General features: G+C 39.1%; 2 protein-coding genes across 2 annotated transcripts; both read left to right on the top strand.

Moving 5' to 3' along the window:
- Positions 1 to 3393: 3393 nt before the first annotated feature.
- Positions 3394 to 12381, top strand: LOC306858239 (uncharacterized protein). Its single transcript, XM_079398670.1, has 5 exons — positions 3394 to 3451; positions 3754 to 3857; positions 8379 to 9777; positions 10851 to 11178; positions 12108 to 12381. Exons 1-3 carry the CDS (start codon positions 3408 to 3410, stop codon positions 9188 to 9190), a joined length of 960 nt encoding a protein of 319 aa, XP_079254796.1. The 5' UTR covers positions 3394 to 3407; the 3' UTR covers positions 9191 to 9777; positions 10851 to 11178; positions 12108 to 12381.
- A 3366-nt stretch (positions 12382 to 15747) lies between these two features.
- Positions 15748 to 17742, top strand: LOC306858506 (E3 SUMO-protein ligase ZBED1-like; the record flags this gene model as incomplete). Its single annotated transcript, XM_079399072.1, has 3 exons — positions 15748 to 16766; positions 16906 to 17122; positions 17311 to 17742. 3 exons carry the CDS (start codon positions 15748 to 15750, stop codon positions 17740 to 17742), a joined length of 1668 nt encoding a protein of 555 aa, XP_079255198.1.
- Between the last annotated feature and the right edge of the window lie 3488 nt (positions 17743 to 21230).

Here is a 21230-nt window from a genome sequence, read left to right as displayed (position 1 = left end):
TGTTAAGACTGGTCAGAAAAATGTGCCAAAGCAATTGCAAAATATTTTAATGTATTTACCCTTTCTATGACTGAGTTTGTTTAAAAGGTTAGTTCACCCAAGAATGAAAATTCTGTCATTAATTACTCGCCCTCATGTTGTTTCAAACCCAGCAAGGGTCCTTACACGATCCAGGTCCAGAAACGTAGCAAGGAGATCGGTAAAAGAATCCATGTGACATCAGGGGTTCACCCGTAAATTTACGAAGCTTCGAGAATACTTTTTGTAATCAAAGAAAACAAAAATAATGAATTTATTCAACAGTTCGTCTCCTCTACGTCAGCGTAGAAGCATTTTGGAGAATATCCACTGGATGCAAACTGCGTACACCCTTCTGTGTCAGCCGCACCGCGCAGAGACGTCTTCTGCGTATATTTATGCTTTGATTAGAACGAAAACAGCACATCTGGTATGTGGCTAACATAGAAGAGCGTAGTTTTCGTCCAACGGATATTAGTAGGGATAAAAGTTTAAGCGCCATGTTGCGTTGATTTCATGTTGCATTTTCATTGGCTGGTCAGTAAACGTGGATCGTAGAAGCAAGCACACTATGCAATAATCATGCTGAATTTCTGACACTGTAGGCCATCCTTGGTCGCAAGACTGTGACAACAGCCATCTTTGAACCTCTCTCACTGTACAGGACCACCAATTAGGATCCACGATCACAGAAATCACCACGATAGTTTCATAATGTCAATCTTTTGTCTAGGACAGCTGAAAATCGTGCTGTGTCTCGGGGTTAAGACCCGCGGGATTGCTTCTTAATGAAAAAGATACGAGAGTCAACTGTTTCTGTTGGTGGTAAATTAATATAAAATGTTGTGATGGGCTACTTTTACACCGATGTTTCAGGAGTTTAGGCAGGGCTCCAGACTGCGACCAAATAGTTGCATTTTGTGACCATTGCGCCTGTTGGTGCACTGGTGGGACTGCAAAATGTACAAATATTTTAAATTAATGCACAGGTGTTTACGTTAAAGGCTCATCCAATCAATCTCCGTTTTCGCTTCCCTTACCCACCATTCTATCATTTATAGAACAGTATTAAAATGTTTCAAACATCCATTCATATTTGTGAATTTGCCGTGGTGTTTATAACAGTATCAAATACTTCATTAGCAATCTATTTATAAAACACTCGACACATTTGATGTTAAATATCGATTAAAAATGTTTACGTTATACACGTTTTGTGTACTGCTTTTTTATTTTAACGTACACATTACAGTATTTTTTAAATAAAAACAGTTAAACCTGCTAAGTTTTGCAACTTAATATAATATTATGATGAAAATGTTATTAGTAATAATAAGCCTAGGCTATATATTTCTGACTGTACAGCAATCTCATATGATGTGTATGTGTGAAAAACACCAAACTGACAAAAATCTGATGACTTTAATATGAGGGAAAAACTAAAATTTCGAGAAATACAAAGTAAACAGCAGAACTATTGGAAACCAACTGAAAAACACATATAAACGAACAAATCAATTATCTATATTATACAAGCACACAAACTAAACGGATGAACAAATAATCTTTTAATAAAGGGGGCGGGGCTACTCCCTTAACCAATTAAATTTGAACCTATATCATTTAACACAGAACTTTCTTTTTAAATTCTATTCATTGGTTGTTAATGTGTTTAATTTTAATTTTCAGTGGCAGCTGTTCCACAAGGTCCTCAACGTCTCCTGAACACATGGTGTCTGGGACAGCGTACTCCTCGTAATCCTCCCCCAGAAGCACGACCACCTCCACCATCTCCTCAACGAGCCGCCTTTCTGAAATCTGTGTATTCATAGACATATTCAAATAAGCTCTGTGATTAACATTGCTTCTCACTTGTCTTTCTCAGTCTCTCTCACTTTCTTGTAACCCCCCCCCGTGCACACACACGGGGATTTCTATCATTATAGGGGCTTTCCATAGATGTAAGGATTGGTACAAACTGTATATTCTCTAAAACCTACCCATCAGAAAAAACTTGCTCAGATTTTGATTTATAAGCCATTTTCCTCATGGGTACCAAACAGATGTCCCCACAAGGTCAAAAATGACTGGTATTACTATATTTGTGAATACCAGTACACTCACCTGTTTTATCATGACATGAGCATTAAAAATAATAATGCATAATAATAAAATATACAAAACCAAAGGCAGATGTATAAGCACTGATGTTAACAATATGGCAGATGAGTGTAGTGATGGGAGGGGCTCCAGTTTGAGAGACTGCTTTAAAGAAATAATATTATGCATTACATAGTGTAGCTTTACAGTGGTGTGTGTGGAAGAATTGAATCCTTGCATTCTGTTTGCTGTTTGGGTGGAGATGGGTCAGCTCCACAGTATCTCCATTTATCAGCTCGTTAAGAGCCTCGTCTCGCCAAAGAGAAAGTCCAGGACGGGCACTATGCCGAACTGCAGCTGCGCCATCCTCACCTCCTGCAGCTATAAATCACACACCAGAGGTAACATTATCGGCGTTTTGTTACAGTTCAGTACAGCACTCTGAACATGCTCCCACCTCAAAGCATGAAGGTTGCCCACATGTATTTTATGCTATATTCTGCAGATTTATAATATCCCAAAAAGGATAGTTCAACCCAAAATGAATATTGTCATTATTTTCTTTGCTCTTCTAAACCCAAAGGGAGATGTTTGTAATCTGACAGTTCTGGGGCACCATTTCTATATATTTATATGAAGAGTTTATTTTCAAAAACCAATAAACGCCACTTAAAAAAAAGAAAAGTTAGATAGATAGGCAGATGGATAGAAATAGTCAGATGATAGACAGATAGAAATAATCAGATAGATGGATAGAAGTATTGCCACATTGTTTAGAAGGTGTCATTTGTTTTTTAAATATATAAAAAAACATATATATTTATAACTAATGTTACCCTAACCCTACCCAGTACTTTATTTTCAACTTTTTGATAATTCCTGCATTTTTATTTCAAATAAATGCATTTCCAATGCGATCTGAGATTTGAAAGGGAGAAAAAAAAATCGTCAAAATACGGAAAAAAAGAAAAAGATCTAATAATATGGTTAATATATTTTCGTCCGTGGAATGCGCCACTTCCGGTGATTTATGGATAAATTGCAGTCAACATTTTTTGTAAAAGGCTAGCACTGGAACAGAGGAATCTTACCCGTACAAACTCTTCACCATGCCTGCATCCCTATCTGCCGTCAATAGTGCTGAAGATTACTATCATCACATAGAATTTAGCATGGATAGCATGCACTCTGGGACGCAGGCTATGACTCGAAATGCAATGTTAAGTCGCTCTGTTTTTTTTTTTGCGCGCGTGACTTTTATTTTGGTTTGGCGACGTGACGTCATAAGGATGCGCCGCGCTCCGGCAATTAGTTGTGTTTCGACTGAAGACAGGTTTGTGGTTTTAAGCGTATAAATGAACGCCATCCGTTTATTGAATGTAACGTTGTAATACTTTATCTAACATTAATGCTTGTTATTGTGTGCGAGTAAAGCGAATCCGCACATTATAATGTCTTATTTCGATTTGTAAACAATACAATATGGAGAGACTAACCTATTTTATTAATTGCCAGAGCTAGTTTTGAGTGTTTGTTTGTAGTTAATCAGGTGATTTAAGGTCATTAATACTCCCTGACAGAGCACTGAATTAGAGATTTATTCATCTGATAATTACTCTCATCTTAAACTCACAGAAATCCTTGTATTACAAAGATGGAGTTCATTAAAGAGGAGACTGAAGACATAAAGATCGAAGAAGCATTTGAAGTGAAGCTTGAAGATAGTGATGAAGATATAGGTTTGTTTTCATTCTCAAGCTGCACTCATTTGAGCTCGTCAGAAGTCCATGAGATTGTTGAAGAATGTCATATGGTGTTTTTCTAAGTTATGCTGGTTTCATGGTATATGACGTTTGTTTTTTCATGCATGCTTGACCAGGTTTTCTACTTTATTGCGGGAGGCAATATTGCAGTAGATTGACTTATAAGTAAATTGATAAAAAATATAACACACAAACTGATCTTAGGGCTGGTGGTGGTGCTTAAGATATTGTTTGTCATTTAGTGTATCTATATAAAGTATAAAACTCAAAATAATACTGATTAGATAACAATACTACTACTAATAACAACATAAAATGCACGAAGCATTAATGAGCTGTTAATAATCATGTTTTCTGCATTCGCTTGAATTGTTTTGCTGAAATCACGATAATAGGTGACGCCAGTTAGGGCTGCTCAAGTAATCGAAAGCGATTGTCATGCATCATGGCAGTAAAGACGGTTCTGTAATCCGTAGTAAATCTCCAACTGCTTGCAGATCGAGCAGCATTCAATACACAGAGCCGTAGTTCACTGAAAAGCTACGCAATATCGTGTTCATAATTGCGCACCGATTTAATCACACGATTATGAAATTGAAGAAATTGTTCTGCGATAATGACCGCTGCTTGCGTAGCTTCTCGGTGAACTACGGCTCTGTGTAGGAAATGCTGCTCCATTTGAAACCACATGAAAATTACACATTTAATAAAATGTTTTTACTCCAAACTCACTTCATAACATCAGTCAAGTGTACAATATTTGATAGTATTCTAAGCAGTGATAAAAGGCTATGTCGATTAGCATTGCATTATAATTTATGATAATGAAAATTATAATAAGAACTCAGCTAAATCATATGTTGTCGTAGTCATGTGTTTATTAGTCACGTTGAATCAATGAAAGCAGTTAAATCTTCTGTTTATTCTGCTGCATCGATAGGCATTTCCTGGGTTTCTTCATTGGGGTGTATTTGGAGTTTCTGGCCTTCGGATGGAGATTACGACTGATCACAGAACCGTGCTTCACTGACAAGATGTGCATGGCAATCGCAGCTTTTGCCTAATCGCACCTGCGTTTTCATTTCGATTAATCGAGCAGCCCTAGCACCAGCCAATGAGATTGTCGTTTGCGCTTTAGTTCCGCCCACTACTGCAGAACCCGGCAGTTCTTAAAAGATGAAGAATTACAAAGGAACTTCATTTTTTTTTTTAATAGAAAAATGCAACAAAGAATATCATCAATTCTGCATGTTATGCAAGACTCTCTCGCTGTCTTTCTTTGCGTGTGTGAGACAAAGCAACGGCGAAGTGTGCGCATTACACTATAATTTACAGTAAAACCATACATAAAACAAACACAACAAAACTATATAAAGGCTTTTCACGTGAGCACATTTAAAATAAATGATTAACACATTGAATAATTTAAAACACTACTCCACATAGGACAAACAGGTATGCCAGCTAGTAACGGACTGATGCAGAAACATACAGCTAAAGCTGACTGATATGATCTCTGTCTGGAGCGAGATTAGGTCATGTGAAAATAAGCGGGGCAGTCTCAAAACTGCCTATATGGCTCTCAATTAGAGTGTGGTGCATTTCCACTTTTCACCACAGATTTACAGTATAAAAGTTGAGTTTGGGAGGACACCAGCACGACTGTCCCACTTAGTATCATTTTACTTCAAAGCTTGCGATGACTTTAAATATTCTGTGCATTTTTTGACTTAACATTGTCAAGAAAATCCATAATTTGAACACATTTACAGTTTATTAATTGTATATATATATATTTTTTCTAGTTAACATTAACTTAAAATAATGAAAGACAACATGTTTTATAATCACGTCTTCCCCCTCAGATAGCATGTTTTCTTGTGTGGCTGGATGTTGGGCTCGTGAAGAGTAATCACTTTATTTGCATTCATCAAAACTGATTTGCCAAAATCAAAACAAAGACCGTGAAAAGGAATTTCCATTAGCACAAGTGCCACTTGCTGTGAAGCAAGAGTGACTGAATGATTTGTCTAGAAAGAATGATTAATTCTCACTTTACAGTTTATTTATATGTTGTCATACTGCATATACAAACTGAATCCTGGATGGCTTTCATTTGGTGATCTGACTATTTTATATCATGATCAATCTTGAAGACAACCACAATCTGCGATTCATAAAGATTGTGAACTTTTATGTCCGCATAATATTGTTAAAACCACAACAGTGACTGCCTACTAGATGAATGTGACTGGCCAAATTAATTCATACATCTCTATAAGGGCGTTCACACCACAGGAACTAGGAAAGGTTTCAGTTCTAGTAACTATTTGGATAAGCTAATTTTCTAAATCAGTTCAATAGGAACAACGAATGACGAAAGTTTAAGCTGATTGGCCAAACGCATACGAAACATCGGCCACCCGATAGGGGTGGGCGATATGGAAAAAATATCATATCACGATTTCTTTTTAGAAATTTCACGATTTTATCATGATTCTTTGACATGTTAGTTTTACTATTTTGCAAGTTGTCTGAGCATTACAGCCAAACTAATTTCCCTATTATAAAGACAAAGCCTTTCTAGGTAACAAAAAAAAAAAAGAATGGCAGATATTTAGGCCAAAGTGGGCAAAGATAAAAAATCTGTCATTATTTTATCTTTCTTATTAAAAAATAAGAATAAAGATACATATTATTAATACACATGAAGCAATCAAGAAATTGAATGAACATATGAAAATAAAAAATTATATAGATGGATTCCTAAAGCAACTGTATTAATGTTTTTCAGTCAAGAGTAGTGAGTGATTTTTCTCATTGCGTTTTGTTGTTTTATTAAAGTTAAAGGAATAGTTCACCCAAAAAAAAAAATCCTGTCATCTGTCAATTCTATTTTTATTCCATCATTTACTCAAAAGTTGGTTTAAACCTGAGTGAGTTTCTTTCTTCTGCTGAACATAAATGCTATTTTAAAGGAACACTCCACTTTTGAAATAGGCTCATTTTACAATTCCCCTAGAGATAAACAGTGGAGTTGTACCGTTTTTGAATCCATTCAGCCGATCTCCGGGTCTGGCGGTACCACTTTTAGCTTAGCTTAGCATAGATCATTGAATCGGATTAGACCATTAGCATCTCGCTCAAAAATGACTACAGAAGAGTCAAGTTATAAATAGGAAAATTATCGAAACTCTTTAGTTACAGACAGACGGAAAATGAAAAGTTGCGATTTTCTAGGCTGATATGTCTAGGAACTATACTCTCGTTCCGGCGTAATAATCAAGGAAATTTGCTGCCGTACCCTGGGTGCAGCAGGCGCAATGATATTACGCAGCTCCTGAAAGTAGTCCCCGGCTATATCATAACATGTTACCTAGCTGGGGACTACTTTCAGGCGCTGCTAATTTTAGAATTTAGTCCAAAGAAAGAATTTAATGCAAGAAAATTACCAACCATCTAATATTTGATATTTTTAATATACACCGTTAACTTGGAAATTTGTGTTTCTTCAAGCTGTGAGGAAATCCAGAACTGTGTCATTGGTGTAACAGTGACATCTAACGATAATGTCTCTCAGGGAAAACATAGACAAGGAGAAAAGCAGAGGGGCCTAATATTGAGCCTTGCGGCACTCCATACTTGTGTTTGATGACTCTCTTCATTTACACAAACAAAGTGGTCATAATCATATTTGGAAATAAACCATATTAATTTCTTGTCCACAAGTGCCTATGTAATTCTCAAGCTACCCATGAGGATGTTATGATCTATGCTGTCGAAGATCTAATAGCTCTAGAATAAATATAACTTTAGTAAGCACAGTTGCTGTTTTATCTTAGTATTTGTCTTGTTTCTAGATAAAGTTTCAAGATACTTTTACTAGATAAGCAAAATGACTTAATCTTGTTTCCAGTTCGAAAAAAAAACTAAATTAAGTATTTTGCTTAAAACATGTAAAATTATCTGCCAGTTGGGGTAAGTAAAATATTCTTAAAACGAGCATTTTACTTACCCCACTAGCAGATAATTTTACTTGTTTTAAGCAAAATTCACATAATTTAGTTTTTTCCCCCTGGAAACGAGACTAAATATTAAAGTAATTTTGTTTATCTAGTAAAAAATATCCCGATTTAAGAATAGAAACAAGACAAAAATACTAAGTAAGATAAGCCGTGTGGGGCTTAGATCTTGACTTATATCAGCACATTTGCAAAACTGAACATTGTTTAAAGAACAAATTTAGTTTTTCTAATATTTAAGACCAGGGATGCCCCAAACCCACAGTTTTTAGCTCCAACTCCAACTGAATCAAGGTCTTCAAAATTACTTTAACTACAGGTAGGTGTGTAGGAGCAGGTTGGATCTAAACTCTGCAGGACTGTGACCCTCCACAAGCTGAGTTTGACACTCCTTAATAAATGGCAGGGTTATTTGGGCCATTGTTACTCTCTTCTTTTGCTTTTATTAACTTGTATTTGTCTCTTTTCGTCCTAGACCTGATGGCACTGATAGAAGAAAGTAGAGATCGGTATAAGAAACTTAATTGCAGCACTGAAGAAAAGTCTTTAAGTTGTTCACAGACTGAAGAGACTTCCTCACAAAAAAAAGCTCCGAAGACTCGAATTAGAAATAGTGTCATCTGCTCAGAGTGTGGAAAGCGTTTCAGTCATCAAGGAAACCTTAAGGTCCACATGAGGGTTCACACCGGAGAGAAGCCTTTCACCTGCCAACAGTGTGGAATCAGTTTCACTCAGCAAGGAAACTTTGATAGACACATGAGAGTTCACACCGAAGAGAAGCCTTACAGCTGTGAACTGTGCGGGAAGAGCTTCACAGCACAACTAAGCCTTGACTATCACATGAACAGTCACACAGATAGGCCATTTTCATGTGATCAGTGTGGAAAGTGCTTCAGACATAAAGCATCCATTAGTAATCACATTAAGATTCATTCAAGATTGGAGAGTTTTACATGTCGTCAGTGTGGAATGAGTTTCACAGACCCAAATCACCTCAGCAATCATGTAATAACTCACACTGGAGAGGAGCCTTACATGTGCAATCACTGTGGAAAGGGGTTCACAAACAAAAGATCCCTCAAGGTTCACCTGGTAATTCACATGGGAGAGAAACCTTTCAACTGCCTCGAGTGTGGAAAGAGTTTCAAATTTAAAGAAAACTTTCAGACTCACATGAACGTTCACAATGAAGAAAGGTCTTTCACCTGCCCAATGTGTGGAAAGAGTTGCAAACTTAAAGGAACACTTAAGCTTCACATGAAGCTTCACACTGGAGAGAGATCTTGAATGTGTATCCAGTGGGAAATGTTTGCAAACTCATTCTGTGACATTGCCATGTTCCTCAGTGTGATGATGTTTCGAAACACCCAATTCTTCATTGACTGAGTGACGTTTCTTCCTCTCTGTGGGTTTCCTTTGTTGTTTTGAAATGAAAGTATTAAGAGCTCCATCCTTATTTGCACACTCTCTATTTTGTGATGCTCAACAGTCTTAGGTTTTACTCCTTGTGATGGATGACTAGGGGAATTTGGTCTTTGTGTTCCTCATATTTATAATCCTGTGGAACAGGAAGTCATGGCGGGACAATTTCATGCTCCTAGTCATCCTGGTGTGCTAAAACATTTAAATATGAATGGGAATATACTTCAGAGATATTTTACTCATAAAAAGTTCTAGTGGTGCCAATAATTGTCCAACATTCATTGGAGAAAAACATTTATTTCATCATGAGATTTTCTCCCCACTTTCAGTTAAGTTGGTATGAGCCACTACAGTGATTTAAACATACAAAAAATATTTTTGGGTGATGGAAACAACAGTTAACATGGTGAATATACAATAGTAACCTGAACTGTTAATGAAATGTAGACACTGCTCCTGAATAGAATGAATATCATACCTTCATGCAAATCCTTCCCAGCTAACACACGCAGTACCAGTTATTTGATTTATCGGTACTGTACTTTTATTTCACGAGTTTTATGCTTGTAGTTTCTACACTTTAGTGAAGTGATATACAGCGTGGTGCCACGTTCACACGTGCTATAGAAGAGTGCGCGCTACGAACACGGTATCTGGGAGGACAGGATAGTTCGCTTTTCTGAGGTGATCGACTTATTTCATAAGTTACGAAAATAATAATGATTATTGACATTAAGCCTGTCAACATCTCATCTGACTGCAGATACTGAATCAGGACAGCGGTTTAAAATAAAAGTCTTGCATCAGAAAAAACCATTAGAATGATATTTTTTGTTGTTGATGGCGTTTCTTTTGGCCGTACACTCCGCGACCCGCTCAGAGCGGTCGGGTCGCGACCAGTGGCGCCTCCAGGATTTTTTTTATGGGGTGGCCGAAAGGGGCATTTTTGGCGTTTAACTTTATTTTACAGTACGTGTACTTCCCTGGTACATACATGGTAAATATATTCTACAGGCATATAACACATGAACACATACAAGCAGTAACACAAGGTACTTACCTGAAGTGTATGTACATGATAACACATAAGAAACACGGCTGTACTTAAGTCATACATGCATGGTAATTAGTTTGTACATACAGACAAGTGTGGGTAAGAACGGTCACTTACAGGTAGTGCCCATCCATGGTAACTAATTAGATACCTGTAAGTGACCGTTCTTACCCACACTTGTCTGTATGTACAAACTAATTACCATGCATGTATGACTTAAGTACAGCCGTGTTTCTTATGTGTTATCATGTACATACACTTCAGGTAAGTACCTTCTGTTACCACTCATTTTCCTGTAGGTACAATATATTTACCATGTATGTACCATGGAAGTACACGTACTGTAAAATAAAGTGCTACCGCAATTCATTAAGTATATATCCATTCATTATAATTATTTTATTTGAAAATAATATAAAATCATTCTAAGACCCCCTTGGACGTTTGTTGTGGCCCCCTGATTGAGAAAAGCCTAACACCTTCAGGAATGTTTGCTAGGTGTGCCGTTAGTGAGTGCAGCACAGCAGTCTGTACCTGATGGGTCACAGTCTGTATGTGTGTCTGTCTCTTCCAGCTTCTCTTCCAGCTCCTGTCTGTCTGTCTGTCTCTTCCAGCTCCTGTCTGTCTGTCTCTTCCAGCTCCTGTCTGTCTGTCTCTTCCATCTCCTGTCTGTCTGTCTCTTCCAGCTCCTGTCTGTCTGTCTCTTCCAGCTCCTGTCTGTCTGTCTGTCTCTTCCAGCTCCTGTCTGTCTGTCTGTCTCTTCCAGCTCCTGCCTGTCTGTCTGTCTCTTCCAGCTCCTGTCTGTCTCTCTCTTCCAGCTCCTGCCTGTCTGTCTGTCTCTTCCAGCTTCTCTTCCAGCTCCTGCCTGTCTGTCTGTCTGTCTGTCTCTTCCAGCTCCTGCCTGTCTGTCTGTCTCTTCCAGCTCCTGTCTGTCTGTCTGCCTCTTCCAGCTCCTGTCTGTCTGTCTGTCTCTTCCAGCTTCTCTTCCAGCTCCTGTCTGTCTGTCTGTCTGTCTCTTCCAGCTCCTGTCTGTCTGTCTGTCTCTTCCAGCTTCTCTTCCAGCTCCTGTCTGTCTGTCTGTCTCTTCCAGCTCCTGTCTGTCTGTCTGTCTCTTCCAGCTTCTCTTCCAGCTCCTGTCTGTCTGTCTGTCTCTTCCAGCTCCTGTCTGTCTGTCTCTTCCAGCTTCTCTTCCAGCTCCTGTCTGTCTGTCTGTCTCTTCCAGCTCCTGCCTGTCTGTCTGTCTCTTCCAGCTCCTGTCTGTCTGTCTGTCTCTTCCAGCTTCTCTTCCAGCTCCTGTCTGTCTGTCTGTCTCTTCCAGCTCCTGCCTGTCTGTCTGTCTCTTCCAGCTCCTGCCTGTCTGTCTGTCTCTTCCAGCTCCTGCCTGTCTGTCTGTCTCTTCCAGCTCCTGCCTGTCTGTCTGTCTCTTCCAGCTCCTGTCTGTCTGTCTGTCTCTTCCAGCTCCTGTCTGTCTGTCTGTCTCTTCCAGCTCCTGTCTGTCTGTCTCTTCCAGCTTCTCTTCCAGCTCCTGTCTGTCTGTCTCTCTTCCAGCTCCTGTCTGTCTGTCTGTCTCTTCCAGCTCCTGTCTGTCTGTCTGTCTGTCTGTCTCTTCCAGCTTCTCTTCCAGCTCCTGTCTGTCTGTCTCTTCCAGCTTCTCTTCCAGCTCCTGTCTGTCTGTCTGTCTCTTCCAGCTTCTCTTCCAGCTCCTGTCTGTCTGTCTGTCTCTTCCAGCTCCTGTCTGTCTGTCTCTTCCAGCTCCTGTCTGTCACATTCTGTACTCTCTTGCACTCGGTCCTCCACCCTAACTGCCTCATCACCTTTCTCAGAAGTTGCAGACCTTTTGCTGAAGAAGGTTGATATATCGACCGCCTTCCTCTTCATTTTGATTATTTATCATAAATCCTGCATTTGTGTGGAAATATACTGTCAGTGCTTAATTTACACATTTTCTGTTTCTGTTGTCACTTGTCAGACATAAATTAATAAAATATTACTTGTCTATCTGTGTAACAAAAACTATGTGCATATTTACAGACGAAATGCATTCATGTTCATATACCCAAACAGTAACACAAGTTTTTGCAAACGCTGTTTTACTAGTTCAATCACAAGCCAGCACCAGTTTGATCAGTTGAATGTGATTTTCTGAAACATCGGTCTCTGCACAGAGTAGACGCGGAGAAAGACTATCCTGCGTCGGGAAAGCAGTGGCGCCTCTCTCTGTCTGTGTGATGGGGAGGTATGACTGCGTTCACCAGACGCGACTTGCTCGAATAAATTGCGCTATTCGCGCGTAGTTGGACGCTTGAACATTTTGAGTTTACTCGCTTCATTCGCGCCTGAACTTCACTGCACAACAGAGGCGAATTCGTGTCATGGGCGGGGCTTCGGCAGGCGGCACAGGTATGACTGCCACAGACAGCATATATAGAATAAAATCAGCCCTTTGTGTGCTATGGAAACACTGGACGCGTGTATTTCAGCCGAGAATGTAGTTGTTTAAAACTCAAATCTGCGGTTTATTTATGCGCCTATTTGAAAATGTGCTTCGCCGATTTCGGAGCCGTGAGCTCCAGGCGATCACCGGGCGCTCAGTGCTCATGTATCCCGAAGAGAGGAGCATAACCTCGGCTAGTCCTTCTGATATTTGCCGCTGGCTCTGATGTCTCTGCATCCCCTCTTAATCACGTCACTACTAGAGCAAGCTCCTGATTGGTTAGGTAAGTTCAGATTTTTCAACTCGCGCAGCAAACGCCTGAAACGCTCAATTCGCCCGCAGGATGTCTATTCGCGTGTAAATCACTCGCGCTTAACGTTTCATTCGTGTCTGGTGTGAACGCACCACGAGGGACCGTGTGAGTGACAGACGACTTGTTTTAAATCTGGCGGAAGAATTATGGCGGGCAGGTCACCATATCTAATCAATTAATAGTAAACACTGGCTAACTGTTACATGTGACTTTAAGAGCCAATGATAGAGCATTAAATGTTGCCCTAATCTGCACTAATTTACAGATCAACTGATGTAGTAATATTATATTAATCTACCAAAAACTTAGTATTCGATCCATATGTGAGAAACAGATACATTTCTAATTGCCTTGGTGACGCCTAATCTCTGTTAGCCAAACAGTATTGTATTATGTTTGACACAATATTTTATTTAACATAAGAAAACTTTTAAAGTTTTACTTGCATTGTAAGTTTCCTCTCCAGCGTTGCTTGCTCCTCTCGAAATTTCCGAACTTGAACAGACCATGTGCAGTTGCAGTGTGCTTTAGTTTGCGGTAGTACACATCAATCATACATATTTATTATATTTGTTTTTAATATAGTGTTTTGTCAATATCCGTGTTAATTTATCAAATAAAATAATTATTCTAAAAAGCTCCACTCTTTCTGGTTGGGGGGGCCAATGGGGTGGCCAGTGTCATTTTAGCGGGGGCTGTGGCCCCCCCTAATCTTATTACAGTTACTGAGAAAAAAGTGTGTAATTAAATTAGTTACTAATAATTTAATTTTAAAACACAGCCACCACAAAATCTCACTTTAGCACCTCTTTTTACTTTAAGGTCATTCTGAGGCTGAATACAGATTTAAAATCAGGAGATATAGCTTTGATGAGCTATATATAGCTATTTAATAGCTTTAGATGAGATTAATAGCTATGATACTGATTTGAAATAAAATCTTTGCATAGCTATGACAAGAAACACAGGCATCTAACAACGCCTTGGAAAAAATAAAGCATATGCATAAACCCAAATAGGAAATTGAATCGAATCAGAAACAGTGATCAAATAAGCCTAAACTCAGGGCTCCAGACTAACATTTGAGAGTTGTGGCGCTCGGCCTTAATTTGGTGGCACCAGCCATGGGGTAGTGTAAAAAAGAAAAAGAAACACTGAGAAACATTCTGTATGTACATCAGAGGAGAAACTTGAAAGCTGTTCTTCACATAAATGGCCACTCCACCACCACTCTTATTTGCCAAATGGACGTAGTTTGTGTAGGATGCATGTCTGTTGCGTTTGTACATGGTATATCCATCCAGCTGGAGGTATGCAGGAACAGCTGAGCCGTCAGACACAAAACATCAGCCAGTAAAAGTTCATGGTGGCATTTCAAATCATCCATAGGACACGCCAGTCTCTGAACTATTCTCTCATTTGCATCGGCAACAACTGCAAACTTTCTACTGTTCTACAAACCATCTTTAAAAAGTTACAACTTCAAAACTAAAAAAATTAATTCCAATAAAATGAAAGTGATGAGTGGGCCTACTATATATATATACTGTATATGTGACAGTGACAAGACAGACTGACAACTGATGTTGTGACAGTCATTGTTTTAATAATTGATGAGGATTTGTACTTTTTATTTACAAGTACCCTTCTCTGTATTCTCATTTCCACAGAATGGCAGCTCCTACTTCTCCCGGGTGTTTTAGAGGTGCAAGTGCGTGGACACCCGTCTCAATCGACGCGCGCTGACCTACACTATGAAAGGCAAAAAAATAAAAGTTGCTTAAGTTAAAACAGAAATGGTTAGTGTATTAAGTGATGGTACAACTGTGTACCTTAATAAAAAAGAAGGGATCACCCCTGAATTTGAAGAAGGGGTGAGTTACATCCTACAAAATTACACCCGTCCAACACATAGGCTATGGACAAATGTATTTATTCATCGGGCCTGGAACGCTGAAATTTAAAACCGTTCCACAGGACATCAGCGAAGAATGCTGCAAACGAGGCCCTGTGTCCATCTTCAGCGAGTGCGACGGGTGAAGAAGAGGACATATTTCAAGCGGAGGCTACCTCAAATCAAAGAAGTGAGTGAATTTTCTATTTTCTTTTGATCTAGCAATATTTGCAGTGTTAAATTCATTCTTTTAAGAGTTTAACCTTCAGTAAATGATCTGTTTAACAGTGTTACCTCTCTATCATCCTGTTCATCTCCAAGTTGCCTACAATACATAATTAGTTAATTGTGCAATACCTTAAATTATATTGTTTTATCAAGAACTGTTCAAATCTCAGAATTACTCGGACTGTAAGAAAGATCAAACATAAAAACTAAAATATCAGAATTAGGGCCGGGACTTTAACGCGTTAATTTAGATTAATTAATTACACAAAAATAACGCGTTAAATTTTTTTAACGCATTTTAATCGCACTTATTTTTGCACCGCGGAACGTTTCTCACTGGATGAGTTTCGGCAGACCGATTATACTGGAGCACCAACTAGCGTTCAGACAAAAACAAACCGCAGTGAACATGGACAAAGCTGATGAGACCGCTTTGGTTGGCCCTGTGGATGGGAAATTCTGTTATAAAAAACGAATGGATGGAAGCGTCGATAAGAGCATGGTTGTGTGCAAGCTATGCAACAAGGAATTCGCATATCACCGCAGCACATCGAGCCTCAAGTATCACCTCAGTGCTAAACATATAGCAGCTAGCGTGGACGTTAGCCCGACTCCGACTACAAGGACCCACACCCAACCCACACTCCACCAGATGACTGGTTTAAGGACCAGGATAACTAAGTCCACGTCTGAAAAAATAACCAACGGCCTGGCTCACTGGATTGCACTCGACTGTAGACCACTTGGAGTGGTAGAAGATAAGGGCCTGCAAAATGTACTACAGATTGCGTCGTCTGACACAACATACGAGCTGCCATGCAGAAAGACAGTGACAAAAAGAGTCCAGCAGCTTTATGACAATGAAAAGGAAGATAAAGAGAATTTATTGGGGAAAGCCGAGTGTGTTGCCCTGACTGGGGATCACTGGACCTCGGTAAGCAATTCAAATTACCTCGGTGTGACGGCACACTTTATTGATGTCAAGTGGCGTCTTCACTCATTTGCCTTAACTATGCAGAAGACCACCACTAGGCACTTTGCTGAAAACGTGGCAGAAGATTTTGAGTCTGTGTCAGATGCCTGGGAAATCACACAAAAAGTCACCACAATCGGAACAGACAGTGCCCGAACCATGGTCGCTGCAATGAGACGGCTCACATTCCAGCACATGCCGTGTGTTGCTCACGTGTTGCAGAGGACCATCACAGTTTGCCTTGCTGACAGTGGGTTCACAGCCACACTGGCAAAATGTCGTAAAATTGTGGGGCACTTTAAACATAGCCCCTCAAACACAGAGGAACTGCACAAGGAGCAAGCACAACTAGAACAAGACAAAGAGTCACTGATACAGGATGTTTCCACAAGGTGGAATTCAACACTGTTTATGATCTCTCGTCTGCTGAAGAACAAAGAGGCTGTGAATGTTACTCTAGCCAAACAGAAGCACAAGCTCACCATGTTAACTACAGCAGAGTGGGACAGATTGCAGAGGCTCGAGACCCTCCTTAAACCATGCAGGTAAATACCCACCGACTGTTTTTAAATTTATTGTACTGAATATCAATATCACTATGACTATAGTATAAAGTTGCTACTGTTTTTAATCTACTATTAATTGGCACAATAATTAATCAATTTCCAAAACTATCCTCTGCAGATATGTGACTGAGCTCCTTGGGGGTGAGACTTATGTCTCGTGCTCTGTTGTGTTACCTGCTCTCCGCCACCTGACCCACACCATGGAGGTCTCAGATGACGACCCAGCCTATGTGGTGAGGTTCAAGGGTGACTTTAAAAAGGACCTGTCTCAACGCCAAGATACACTCAACCATGGATGGCTCAGGGTAGCTACAGCACTCGACCCACGCTTTAAGGTAACGTGTGTAATGGTCTTCTTTGTTTTTCTTTTCTTTCTTTTTGACCCCCTTTCCCCTGCCCCCCCCCCCCCTTCTTCCCTCCCCCTCTTTCTTTCTATGGGAACCATGTATGAAATTAATTTCACCCATCTTTTTACTCTGTAAATCTGTGATGTGACAAACCTGATTCTGATTCTGATTCTAAGAACCTAAAGTGTCTACCAAGAGGAGAGCGAGAAGGGGTGTGGACCAGCATTGAGGCACTGCTGCGAATAGAACCAAACAGAGCCACTCCAGAACCCACAGAGCAGCCAGCAAGGAAGAGGAGCCTCCTGCTGTTTAATTCAGACAATGAATCAGAGGATGAAGATGGGCCCAACGGGGCTCTGGCCCGCTACAGGGCAGAGCCCACCATCAGTGAGACAGACTGCCCACTGCAGTGGTGGTCCACTCATGAGGGAGCCCATCCACAGCTTTCTGCCCTGGCCCGCAAGTTTCTGGGCAGCCCTGCCACTTCTGTCCCTTGTGAAAGACTTTTCTCGTTGGCAGGTAACATAGTTCAAAAGAAAAGGGCAGCCTTGAGCTCTGAAAATGTGAACAGGCTAGTTTGTCTCAGCAACTGGCTGAAAGAGAAGTAGAGGAATAGTCATACAGGTATCCTGAAACCAATGGGGTTGTTCCTGAAATGTTGATCAAAAAGTGGCCTAAGCAACAGAGAGATTTATTTTTCATCAGATTATTGGAAGAATAGGGACTGAGGTCAATCACTGGCACTTTTTTTATTTTATTTTAAATGGTACACTTTATGTTGAACTATGTATTATGTTGTTGGTGCAATTGAAACTTTATGTATTATGTTGTTGGTGCAACTGGCACATTATGTTGAACTCTTTATTGTTTTGGCCAAGGTTATTGAGAGTTGGCCTGAAATTATTTTTTTTTTAAACTAGCTGTTGGTAAATCAACAAAGTCTGTTATGGCCTCTGAAGCAACAGAGATGTTGTCTACAGTAATAGTCAGGGTTTCCAATGTTCTGAATGTACTTGAAAGTATTGTTTTACTTAAAAAAACAGTTTACAGAAGGTATACCTACCTATAGGGTACCTGAATTTCTGAAATGTAGGCTACTATATTTATAAATATCTTATTGCTACACTTAATGGCAATATTGCACTGGTCTGTTGGACTTGGTTGAACAAAAATAAACAATATTTTGTTGCTTAAGCTTATGTATTCAGTCATTATTCAATGGTATACTAAAAATCCATATGAAAAAACTTACTTCTCACTGTTCTCAGGTCAAATATTTATATGCGATTAAAATGCGATTAATTTCGATTAATTAATTACAAAGCCTCTAATTAATTAGATTATTTTTTTTAATCGAGTCCCGGCCCTAATCAGAATATATCATATTATTATCATTAGTAGTAGTATTTATTATCATTATTAATTTTCATCTACTCCTATGTAATAATGTTACTGGGTTTGTAGAAAGGCACAATTTACAAATAATAAGATCTATTAGTATACATTATTGTCATTATTCTATTCAAAATGTCAATCACTACCAATTAATTTTGCTTGTTAATTTCACACCCCACAAAAAACTTTCACACCTCTGCTATAAATGAGACATTAATTATATTATTTTTTTATTCATCAATTATTTGTCTTTATTCAGTACAAAACACTAAAGTGGGGGTTAATTGTTTCATAAAAGGTTGTAAATAGAAAAATAACAATGAAAACAATTCTGTTTGAATATTTCAGGGATAGCACAGTTTAAAGGCACCAAAAGTTTTGAAAAAATAAAAGTTAGAAACTAATATGTAAAGACACCTTAGATATTTTGAAGTTAATGATGCAGAAGGTAAATCTGACAATCTTCACCAACTCTATTTATAAAGATTTAAAATAAATGTGCTTGATTAACACCACAAATCTTCTATCCATCTATCTATGGTAACACTATAGATTATGGAACACATTCAATAATAACCAGGAGTTTTTCCCCAAATAACGGTTTATTGCTGCTTACTGATAGTATGGTAGTTGTAGTGGTTATGTTTAGGTGTGGGGATCCAGAATAAAGCATTAATATGTGCTTTATATGAACTAAAAACAGCCAATATGCTAGTAATATTCATGCTAATAAGCAATTAGTTAATGATAAATGTGTTCTCTAATCTAAGAATAATTAACCTAAATCGGGAGAGGAACAGGACTGGGAAATGCTACACTCACGTTCCCATCCAGGATCTTCACCTGATGCGTGCTGGAAAAGTCTTTGAGGTTTCGTAGTGGAGGGATGAGGCGCTGAGGGACCTGTAAGCAGGAGATGAAGTGGTTATCACCCACCTTCGTCCCTGAATCCAGGGAAAATGTCACTCCGCCACATACACCTCTGTGAAGGTACATAATGCTCCATCTACCATGGCCATAGAACATGCATTTTTGAGCTGTAACTGTAAATGTCAATTAATGAATATCACATGAACATAAGCACAACTATAATCTGAAGTTCTAGTCTTTGTTTTAATACATAATTGCACTTATGAGTAATTATACTAAAGGTGTGAATATTTATTGGGCAGAGTGAATTGGGATGCAGTGTAACACTTGGCACGTCCAGTACTACTTTTATTTAATTTATTTGCTTTTTTTGTACAGATTGCTCAGGGACAGGTCAAAGAAACCGTGGCTGAAGTCATCTGTGTCTCTGAGATTTTTCAACAAGTGACTCCATGGTCTGTGTGATCCCCGAAAGCATCTACGCCGGCAGCGTTGACCTGATCTCCAGGCTGCCCGTGAGGCTAATGTTAAAACATATCAGCCGACGTGTTTTAGAGATTCGTTGAACAGTAAAATGTAAATGGTTCTAGCGGTCGGTTTAGTTTCTATTTAACATTTGATGTTTTCTTTGTTTAGAGCTTTGCTTTTGTTTGTTCTTTTTTAGTTTGTATATAGTTTGTTCTAAACCGTTTGTCAATAACAATAAAACTATAATTCTGTGTTTTCACATTAGTTGTCTTTAACATTCATATCTCTCATCTTCCTTTAGTTGAAGATTAACCAGTGCCATTTGGGTTTGAAAAGACATGAGGGTAAGAGTTTTCATTCTGGGGTAAAGCATCCCTTAAAGGAAACAGAGAAGCACATCCTTTACAGACGCTATAATTTACTACTGAATCTAAAACTATCATCCTGCTGCTAGAAGATCTGAAGAGAATAGGTCATCATTCACACTCATTACTCACATCAATGAGTGGGATGAACTCTAAAAGTGCTGATCTTTTTATTTGGTAAAACATCTGTGTTGAAACGGCTAATAATAAAATGTGACATTCTGTAGTTTTGTCTCATATTCATCTTTTAATCATATTCGCAAATGTCTTGACTCCACAGCCAACAGAGCAATTTTGTCTTTACTGTTCCAATACTTATGGAGGGCACTGTATATATACACACACACACACACAGTGGTGGACAGAATTACTGACACCCTTGATAAATGTGAACAAAAAAGCCTGTAAAAATTAATCTACATCATTAATCCTTTTGATCTTTTAGTGAAGTGACATTCAGCCAAGTATGGTGACCCATACTCGGAATTCGTGCTCTGCATTTAACCCATCCAACGTGCACACACACAGCATTGAACACACACACACAGCAGTGAACACACACACACCGTGAACACACACCCGGAGCAGTGGGCAGCATTTATGCTGCTGCGCCCGGGGAGCAGTTGGGAGTTCGGTGCCTTGCTCAAGGGCACCTCAGTCGTGGTATTGAGGGTGGAGAGAGCGCTGGACATTCACTCCCCCCACCTACAATCCCTGCCGGCCCGAGACTCGAACCCACAACCTTTGGATTACAAGTCCGACTCTCTAACCATTAGGCCACGACTTCCCCTAGTTTTTTTTAAATCACAAAAATGTACTTTTGTCCATATGGCATAACTTTTCTAATGTGTTGGATTGGTGCATTGTGTTTGTAAGGTAATCGATTATACGTTGATGGGTTATTGTTAAGATTAGCTAAATTTTTGGGTGACAAATAAATCTGGTTTATTGTTATAGCTTGAACTTGATCCTTTTTGTGGGCATTATTTGTCATATTT

Source organism: Barbus barbus (genome assembly GCF_936440315.1).
Source record: "Barbus barbus genome assembly, chromosome: 39".
Lineage (NCBI taxonomy): Eukaryota > Metazoa > Chordata > Actinopteri > Cypriniformes > Cyprinidae > Barbus > Barbus barbus.
Note: the sequence above shows the minus strand (reverse complement) of the source record. Positions and strands in the feature narration are given on the sequence as shown.